This window comes from Dendropsophus ebraccatus, chromosome 5 (assembly GCF_027789765.1).
Source record: "Dendropsophus ebraccatus isolate aDenEbr1 chromosome 5, aDenEbr1.pat, whole genome shotgun sequence".
Lineage (NCBI taxonomy): Eukaryota > Metazoa > Chordata > Amphibia > Anura > Hylidae > Dendropsophus > Dendropsophus ebraccatus.
The window spans coordinates 51977235-51987968 of record NC_091458.1 but is presented as its reverse complement, the minus strand read 5'-3'; the positions used below and the strand labels follow the sequence as shown (position 1 = coordinate 51987968).

At 39.9% G+C, this 10734-nt stretch overlaps 1 protein-coding gene across 1 annotated transcript; it reads left to right on the top strand.

Annotated features, from left to right (window-relative positions):
• Nucleotides 1–6086, top strand: LOC138794150 (keratin, type II cytoskeletal cochleal-like). Its single transcript, XM_069972918.1, has 9 exons — nt 1–420; nt 3367–3575; nt 4110–4170; nt 4252–4347; nt 4455–4619; nt 4702–4827; nt 5460–5680; nt 5773–5801; nt 5908–6086. Exons 1-9 carry the CDS (start codon nt 1–3, stop codon nt 6084–6086), a joined length of 1506 nt encoding a protein of 501 aa, XP_069829019.1.
• Nucleotides 6087–10734: the final 4648 nt, after the last annotated feature.

Sequence of the window (10734 nt, the reverse complement as noted above, 5' to 3'; positions counted from 1 at the left end):
ATGTCCCACCACTCCATCCTGAACTCTTCTGGACACAAGCACTTCAGCTCTGGATCTGTTGCGTTACCTAAACACTCCAGCTCTCACGGCATCTCATCCCATTCTTCTAAACACACAGAACATGGACACAAGAACCATCATTGCTTCAGCAGCAGGAGCGCCCATAATATTGGATCCAAGGGACATAAGATATCAACTGGAAGTTTTCACATGGGCAAAAGTGGACATGGATCTGGATTTGGAGGTACTGGGGGATTTGGAAGATCTGCAGGTTCTGCAGGGATCACCCATGTCACTGTAAACCAGAGTCTTCTTGCCCCTCTAAATTTGGAGATTGACTCCAGTATCCAGAGAGTGAGAACTGAAGAGAAGGATCAGATCAAAGGACTGAACAACAAGTTTGCCTCCTTTATTGACAAGGTGAGTTTTGTACAATACATGCATAACTCTGTAGAGCTGAGTCTCTTTGTAGATTGAGCATCTCTGTTTTTGTCTTATTCAGTACTAATTAAGCTAACTAATTCTGTATGACACTATAATTCTGTATAACACCAGTATTAATGCAGTAAAGAAATGTAATTTCCCATTAACACATTTAGAAGGATATCATAGAAACCTATCAGAGCTTCCTCTAAATTAGCACCTATAATGATATGTGACTGGAAACAAGGCTGCCCTTAATATTAAGTTATGTGACCTGTCTAGTCACTGTCTAGTCACTGCTAGCTAAAAGAAACCAATGATCCTCTCCCCTCAACACTGTTCACACTCTCAGTGTATTTGGGGAGAAGTGAGGCTGATTGTTGAACACTCACTCTTGGTGGTGCTCAGCTACCATACAGTTTATTGATACAATGTTCTTCAGAAGAGTAAATGAGGCTGCGTCATTTACCACTATTCAATATTTAATCCAACCACATAGTTCACGACACAGTCAAAAATGAGGACAACACCAGTTTTTTGCTGGTACGCGCTTTCTCTTGGTTCATGTGTCAGTGCAAAATTGCTGTTGCCCTAATTTTTGTCTGTGTCGTGAACCATGTGGTTGGATTAAAGATGTTTCAAGGATATTGGTGAGTGCAGGGCTTCATTTACTTTTTTGAAGAAACTAAATTATTTGGGTACCGGGAACTTGCACCCTTGAGCTCATACGTAATGTGCAAACCAACAGAAAGCTTAATAACACGGTGCAGCTCCATTTCATAGTTAATAGTTAGATAGTATTAATTGCATTATTTGGGTGCTTTATGATAAGCAGGAAAGGTTAACAAAAAGTCATTTAACCCCTTAAGGACCAGGCTAATTTTCGTTTTTGCGTTTTAGTTTTTTCCTCCTTGTGTATATAAGGCCATAGCAGTTGCATTTTTACACCTACAGACCCACATGAACCCTTATTTTTTGCGTCACTAATTGTACTTTGCAATGAAAGGCTGAATTTATGCATAAAATATGCTGCGAAACCAGAAAAAAATTATATGTGCAGTGAAATTGAAAAAAAAAAATGGAATTCTTTTTCTTTGGGAGGGCTTTGTTCTTACGCCATTTGTCCTATGGAAAAACTGACATGTTATATATTTTCAAGTAGTTTTTGATTAAAACGGTATGTAACATGTATAACTTTTATATTAAATTGATGGCTCATAAAAAATTAAAACCTTTTACAGAAAATAAACGTTCCTTAAAATCGCTCTATTCCCAGGCTTATAGCACTTTTATTCTTTGGTCTATGGGGCTGTGTGAGGTGTCATTTTTTGCGCCATGATGTGTTCTTTCTATCGGTACCTTGAATGCGCATATGCGACTTTTTGATCGCTTTTTATTACAATTTTTCTGAATTTTATGCGACCAAAAATGCACAATTTTGCACTTTGGAAATTGTTTGCACTTACGTCATTTACCGTGAGGGATCATGATATAAATAACTTTATATTTCGGGCAATTATGCACGCGGCGATACCAAACATGTTTATTTATTTATTTATTCATTTATTTTTATTTATAACATGGGAAAAGGGGGGTGATTTGGACTTTTATTAGGGGAGGGGGTAATTTATTAATAAAAACACTTTATTATTTTTTTACATACAGTAATATGAAGCCCCCTGGGGGACTTCCATATACACAGCACTGATCTCCCATTGAGATCAATGCTGTGTATATAACATAGCACCGATCCATCAGATCGGTGCTCTATTATAATGGTCTGCTGCAGACCATCTGAATAGATTGCCGAGCCGGGATCAGCGTCATTCCGACACTGAGCCCCGGCCGGCTCATTAGAACGGATCTCCCCTCCGCAATCACATCGCGGGGGGGATATCTCCCACTAGACACCAGGGAGAGGGGCCACAGTCACTATCCAAATGCAGCTGTCAGCTGCATAGTTAATTAGCCGGCCGCAGCGATTGGCGGCTAATACATGCGGTCCCTGGCTGCACATAGCAACCGGGGACCACAGGCTGCAGAGAGGGATCCCGCCGGGAGCCCTCTCTGTTAACCCTTAACGACCGCATGACGGGTATACCCGTCATGCATCGTTAAGGAGAGCCAGTCCTGACTGTAAGTGCTTAAAAAAATTTGCTCACACTCCCATATTTGTTGAAATTTCTAAAAGCAGAAGAAACCTACTGGTAGTTGAGTTAAAGGGAGAGAATACCTCCTCTGGGACATTTGTGGCATATCCAAAGGATATACCAAGCATGTCTGATAAATGCAAGTTACATCACGGATCAACGCCTATCTCAAGAATGGGGCTTGGTTTTGGTGGCTGGAGGTGGCTGGGCAGCCCATTTTACACAGTTTGCATAACTACCATTGACACACAAACTGTGTAAAATAAGCCTCTCCATCACTCTTGAAAAAGGTGCAGGTCCCAAATGGGAGTATCCCTTGCAGATGCAGAATTGTGGTAATTCATGCTACATAAAGTATTGTTGCCTTCAATATTAGCGATAAATCAAAGTTGTCATTTTATAAGGCTTTAACATCTTGTTTATGTCTTTCATGGATGTTTATGTCAGGAGTATTCACAACATATATCCCTAACATATACGTCACTCTATATGTTTATAGTGGCATAAGCTGCTCCTTGACCTCAATATTAAAAAAGTTTAAATGTATATTGCATGGTATTTGTGCTGTATATCTTTATGTTGGAAAGCATAGCAGACTACTCTTTCTTTTACAGTTTGTCTACCAAAAAAAGAGTAATAGTGGAAACCTTCCCATAGATAAAAATATACAGTGTAGTGCTGAGTAAACTTCAGGCAACACCTCTAAAACACTGCTAAAAGTTCACTCAACTCTAATACAGTAATCGTGGCTATATTACAATAACTGTGCCCTAATATCTGCACTTGTGTGTAGGTAAGATACCTGGAGCAGCAGAATAAGATGCTGGAAACCAAGTGGGCTCTTCTACAAGAACAGAAAACAGCCAGGTGTCAGATTGAACCTCTGTTTGAGGCTTTTATCAGTAACCTTAGAAGACAGCTGGAGAGCCTGGAAAGTGAAAGTGCTCGCCTAGAAGCAGAGAGAAACAACATGGAGGAAACAATGGAAGAATTTAAGAGAAAGTAAGAAAATACTTTACTACCTAGAATGTGTTTCACACATAATCCCCATTATGTGCTGAATTGAGTTCTTTAACAACCCTGCTTCAGATATATTGTCCTAGAATGGATTTATGGAAAGTCCAATACTTACTGCCAGGATTCCCCTGCCATTGTCCATATGTACAACCCTATTCGAAGCAAGGTACATGATTATTAGTGGAGATCTGTATCCTGTGACTTAATGGCACTTTTTATACAAGGAATTGTTCAGTCCTATACATTTTTGTCCAGTCTCATTTTGGCAAACAAATGAAAATATAATACTCACCTGCCCAGATTCCTCGCCTATGCCTCCTGCCTTTTGAAACAAATCAGGAAACATTGCTCAGCTGGGATAGACTCAAGGGGATTGAAAGCAATAGGGGACACAAGACACATGCCCCCATAAAGTCTCAGTAACACATTAGAACTTTTTTTTAAGGTTACATTTTTACCTTTCAGATTGAAATATAACTTTTATATTCACTATGAATAACTGTGATATCTAACATATAGGTATGAAGAAGAAATGAACAGGCGGACGGCAGCAGAGAATGAGTTTGTCTTGCTAAAGAGAGTATGTATTAAAATCTCAAGCTTCCTAAGGTAGTGGTAATGCATAGCTGTGACACAATCCATATATCGACTTATTTTGTAGGATGTTGATGCTGCCTTTATGAACAAAGCTGAGCTGCAAGCAAAGGCCGACTCTCTGACCGATGAGATCAACTTCTTGAGGACTCTCTATGATGCGGTAAAATTATTTACCATTTGGTACCAGCCACTAATATTTCCAGTTGCTTATTTTTACATGGTCAAGTAATACAATAGGGTGACATTTGTTTCGGATTATTTCTATAGGAGATCAGTCAGCTCCAAGCTCAGATCTCTGACACTTCAGTGGTTGTGTCCATGGACAACAGCCGAGACCTGGACCTGGACAGTATCATTGCTGAGGTCAGAGCTCAGTATGAAGAGATTGCTAATAGAAGCAGAGCAGAGGCAGAAGCCATGTACCAGTCAAGGGTAAATCTATGACCCACATACTAAATATTGGATTTTCTAATATTAAGTGCTCAGCAATTCTTTTTATTTCCTATATGAACAGTTTGATGAACTTCGTATGGCAGCTGGAAGAAACGGCAGTGATCTAGAAAACAGCAAACACGAAATTACTGAACTTAACCGGGCAATTCAGAAACTCAAAGGAGAAATTGAATGTGCTAAATCCCAGGTAAATACATATAAAAGATGGCCTACTGTAAGCTGCCCACAGTAAGCACAGTGAATCCCTTGTGTCCAGACACTTATGTCTTATGATCTGGATAGAACCTCTTTAAATATTGATGGCCTCATGCTCTGTTTTTTTTTCTGTTTCTGCTAATAATTGTTTCTGGGCTGACAATTTTTTTTCTCAATACGTCTTTGTCTTTGGAGAAAATGTCATTATTACAGTAGTAAAATGTAATATTTATTTCTATAGGAAAGTGGCTATAGTAGAATTAAAAAAAAAAAAAAAAACTCAACACAGTTGGATAACATACAGGCATTTAAAAACCCTCGGCAGAACTCAAGCTGCTGGTTCAATTTTACATTATATACAGAATAATCTATGTCAATGGGTCCCAAAATTTTCTCCCTTATTGTTCACTTTCAAATAAGACACATGTTCACCTACACTGAATATTAAAAGGCAAAATCTATCGATCTATGAGGATATAAATGCCCTTAGTTGCCTTAGTTTTATGTTTTGTAGTACTATTGCATGCTTGGCACCAATAGGGACAATAAATTACTTAGAAATGCCACATGGTGGGGTTTCGGAAACACAACTCTTCAGCTAATATAATGCTGTTTTTTTTATAGCGTGCTGCATTGGAATCTGCTATAGCAGAAGCTGAAGAACGAGGAGAAGCTGCTGTCCAGGATGCCAAGAATAAGCTGGTAGAACTGGAGGCTGCTCTACAGAAGGCCAAGCAGGACATGGCTCGCCAACTAAAAGAATACCAGGAGCTGATGAATGTTAAGCTTGCTCTAGATATTGAGATTGCCACCTACAAGAAGATGCTGGAGGGAGAAGAGCACAGGTGATTGGATTTGATTATATAAATATAATCGTATGTGCTGATATACAGCTGTAAAACATAATAACAATGTGCACATTTTTACTTTATTCCAGACTGGCTTCTGATGGCTCAGTAAGCATCTGTAAGTGAAACAATTTACTATTCATATTTATAATCCATACATTTGGTTCCCAGGTATGTTACAGAATTTCTATTATTCTTCATGCTAAATGTTTTCTCTTCCCTAGCTGTCCTGCACTCAAGCACTGGAGGCAAACACCATTCTGGAGCATCCCCTCATACTGGACATCATCATCATCATCACCACCACAATCATTATAATAATCATCATCATCATGGATTCGGTTCTGGCAGTCATGGACATGCACACACAAGCAAACACCACTCTGGCCATGAGCATCACTAAAGCAATAATATACCACTGCTGCACTTTGGGCTTAAATCCCTAAGCTTTCATTGGTCTTCTTTTTGGTTGCTTAACTATTTACTCTTGCTTTTTTTATATATCTGTTACCTTACATTTTCCGTTAATAAACTACCATTTGCATTGCCTTGATGTGGTTTTGACTATTACAAAACATAAAAACATTCACACAAACGTAAACAAAAAATTGCTAGCTGTTAAAGGGTGATGATGCTGTGGAGATGTAGAACTTTTGGAGAAAGTCACCAGGAAATAGAACCTAATGGCTTGTTAGGCCTAGCAGTGTCACAACCAGTCAAGGGCAAGTGGTCTTGGGGGATCTCACTATTGGTGGTTGTCTCGATTTTCCACGGGCACTCCCTGGTGTAGGTGTCAGGAGTGATGGAATCTGAGATGCCCTGGTTTTGTGGTGTGGACAGAGATGTCGGATATTGGATTGTTGATAAATAAATTCAGCCCTTCTTTACTCAACTAAGCAGCAGGGTATTAAACATAGGAAGTCCTGATAAAACTGTAATGGATAGTGGGCTCCTTTGCTTTCTACTTACTGTCTTTCTTCTCTTCAAAGTCCAGTCAGTGGTGTGAGGGAACCTTGAGATGTAGCTTCCTCAACTACTTGTATGAGTAGGCCAAGCCTGAACTCTATCTGATCCTAGAACCCAATGAGACAGACTTTCTCTTTCTTTTTCTCTTTTCAGCATTCCTTTAGTATTAGGTGACCTTAGTATTCTTACAATGATCTGCAGGGTCTGTTGTGCCAATCGTACCCAGTAGTCTGAAACCAACTCTAGGAAAATGGGAAGCTAGGCTGCTCAACACACCTTCTTACTCTTTGCTAGCTTTGCCTAGGTTCTACTAACCGGATCGGACAGGATTTCCTCTTACTGCCTTGAGAAAGACTGGACTTGAGCAAGAGACCTCCCTTTTTCTAGGGTTTCCCTACTGTAAGTCTACAAGCAATGTACCATTTGTATAGCGCTCCTGTTTACAGCCTTGACATAGGGCAGCCACTGGGTGGTAACAACACGCATATAGACATATTACCAATCCTTAACAGTACATTAGCAGCACAAGTAATAGACATATTGCATAAAGTACAAATGCAGTAAAGTGCATGACACTGTGAGTATAAACGTTCACACAAGCAACAGGTATAGCAACCATAATGACCAAAACTATAACATTATCATGTTGCTACCTCATGGTGAACACTTAATCAAAATCAATGCATTCTAATATAGGTGGCACTTGTATGGGGCTAAAAAAACAACAACTCTGATCATGATTTTTACATATGGCGTCTATTTATGTTTTTTTTTAATAGAAAATTACTATCTAGAACTGTTTCTTTAACAAAAATGAAAAGCGTATTAACCCGCAAAGGTTTTCACACTACATTTAAAGCGTGAACATGGCCTAGGGGCTTCCAGATAATGAAAGCAGGTGACAGCGGAACAAAATTAGTTGTCTCTGTGATGTCTTTTTGCTGTCATCAGAGGCCCCTAGCAAATTTATGGTTTGCCTCCCCCTTAGTAACACCTGTCTATTTACCCATACCAATATTTTTTCCATTCCTACTTCCCAGACATCTACAGTACATACACTGTACATAAACCACATCTGCATTCCCAAGGATTAATATTAAATTCTCCAATAATTGGTGATGTATAATCTTGTGACAATGCATTCTTCGTATTTAGCTCTATTACAAATGTATTTACATACAGTAAGTGAAATACATCTAACTAGGTGAGATCTGTAACTCTAGGTAAATAAACCCATGCAGCAATATTTTAACTATTGCCAATTAACAGAGGCTTATTTTACATGTTGAGCTCTTTTAAAGGTAATGTGTCACCTGAATTTTCTTTTATTTTAATTTTATTAGAAGTAGATACAAAAAGTTATGGGGGCTGCCATCTTTCCTGAGCTGTTCTTAACAGCATTTAGTGAATTGCTTTACAGCAAGGCTCATGGACACAGACAACAATGGACAGACTCGGTTCCCTTTGAGATTAATGCAAAACATTACTGAGCGCGCTCTGTGACCTGTGAAGAGGTAATTCCACAGGGAGCTGCTATTGTCTCCATTACCACTGCTGTCACATGTTTACATGTTTACTTTACAGCAGCCTCCTCTTATCACTATAGACACAATAAAAAGGCTAAGCTTAGTTTTAGCCCCAGTGGTGAGAATAGAAACTGCAAGAGTTCAGGGTTATTTAAAGGAGAAGTCCGGCGTTTTCTAAAACTCGGCATCCTGCAGGGAGAGGGGGTAATTGATTACAATTACTAACTTACCTCTCCTCATGCCCTCGATGAGTGGCAGAACCAGCCGCGGGACCCCTGTTCTTTACAAGATACTACTGATGGTGGAGATTTTCCTGGAGGACCCGCCAGGTCGCTACCTCTTGAGACAATCGGACAGTACAGGCAAATATGTAGACACAGGACACACCAGATGCAGGTGACAGATGCAGATACTGGAAACGAAGACACAGGTGCAGGTCACACAGTTCAGGTCACACGGTGCAGGTAACAATGCAAGAATGGGTAGCTGGTAAAGACATGGGTCAAGTCAAGTTCACACTCTGGACAGGAACATGCAGGAAAACGGGAAAAAACTAGGGGTCCTCAGCCCAGGAACTTTGCGGGGCAGCTGGCAAAGCTCACTGTATCTGCATCCTCCTCCGGACATAGATACGGTGAAGTAGAAAGGGAGAACAGGCGCTGTTAGTATCTGCTCCGCCATTTATTGTAATAGACTGCAGGAACCTATGTCCTGCAGCCTCTGAAAAGCAGGAACAAGATCCCTATTTATTGGCCGGCACGAAGCTATGATGGATGTCATTCCGCCTCCCCAGGGATCCTTTGCCTGCAGACAGATAGGAGAGCTTCATTGGAGCGATATGTAAGGTATTATTATTATTATTAATATTATTATTATCATTGTCCTTGGGGCTACATAGAAATGGCCTGTATTATATAGGGGGAGGCTGACCATAGGAGGCCTATACTATATGTGAGGGAGGCTGCAAAGAGGAGGACTATAGGGGGGGTTTGCACAGAGGGAACTTATATAATATGGGGAGGATGCTGCACAAATGAAGCCTATACTATATCGGGGGGCTGCACAGAGGGAGGCCTATACTATTTGGGGGGGGGGTTACACAGAGGAGGCCTATACCATATAAGGGGAGGCTTCACAACAGTTGTAGGGGGGCTGCACAGAGGGGAGCTATACTATATGGGGGGCTGCACAGTGGGACGTATACTACTTGAGGGCTGAACAGAAAGGACCAATACTATATAGGGACTGCACAGAGGAATCTATACTATATAAGAGGCTGCACAGAGAGGACTATACTATATAGGGTCTGCACAGAGGGGTCTATATTATATGGGGACTGCACAAAGGGGCCTATGCTGTACAGGGACTGCATAGAGGGGCCTATGCTATATGGATTCCAGGTTTTGAAAGTTAGCATGCCAGGTACATTTAAAAAAAAATGGCTGCTGTAGCCAATTCATTGCACCTAAGTGTATTATTGCTATTAGGGAGGGTTGTTATTGGGTTGGGCAAGGAGGGTGGAAGGGTGAGAAATTAATGCAGGGTGTTATATTTTCCATAGGGCCTTGACAATACCCTATCACGCAAGTGCAATCATAGCTTTATCAAATGCATGTTCGCATATAAGTATATTAGGATTACAGCGAAAAACATAAATCTGAAGAGAAATGCATAGTTTCTGCATTTGGAGAACCTACACCTATAAGGAATAGGAAAGGTGTTTTACCACTCTTGTTACATTTGGCATTAGGCAGAAGAATCCTTAATGTATCTAATAAGAAAATACTATTACAATCTAAATCAAAATGAAATGTATAAATGTGAAGTTTACATAAGCTTCTGAGTTGTTCTAAACTGTACAGCAACACCTATATTTGTATCCTAAATAAAGCAGGTAAGTTTTATCATTTATAATAACACTTTGTAATTGTTATACTGACTAAATATCCCTAAAAAGCAACAGTAAAAACCTATACTAAGACAGGGCAGTATACTAAGAGATAGAAGAGCTGATTAACATGCACCATGGTCTTCAAGTTAAAGAGTTGGTATACAGTGAGTTACTGCTGCCCTCTAGTGTCTCCCTGCTATACTGCAGAAATAAATTTAGAATCATGACCGAAATGAGTAGGATAAATGTCAATATTAAAGGACAACGGACAACTCCCACAAATTTTTATATTTTTTTTGCTTATTTAACACACATTACAAAGTTATATAACTTTGTAATGTGGTTAAATACCCGGTCTGGCCCCCTTCCCCCATTTCCGGACTACCCAACCCCCCCTCCCCCCCTGGCTGAAATATGGGGACTACCCAAAGAGCGGTCACATATTTTCATCCTCATTAAATATCAGCTGTTCAGAGGGCCATGGGTCCAATAAATACACAACAAATGTTGTTTATTTTTATTCTATATAAGACACAGTGAGAGGTTAGTTGAGAAGCAATGTGAGAAAATATTACTTTACTGAAGAGTAGTAGATGCTTGAAATAAACTTCCAGCAGATGGGGTTGGTAAATCTACAATAACACAATGTAAACCTGCCTGGGATAACA

Excerpts from the sequence above, each read along its gene's own strand:
- LOC138794150 (XM_069972918.1), top strand. The coding sequence starts at position 1 with ATGTCCCACCACTCCATCCTGAACTCTTCTGGACACAAGCACTTCAGC. Across the intron at positions 3,576-4,109 it reads ATGGAAGAATTTAAGAGAAA|GTATGAAGAAGAAATGAACA; the intron begins GTAAGAAAATAC and ends TCTAACATATAG. Across the intron at positions 4,348-4,454 it reads TGAGGACTCTCTATGATGCG|GAGATCAGTCAGCTCCAAGC; the intron begins GTAAAATTATTT and ends TTATTTCTATAG.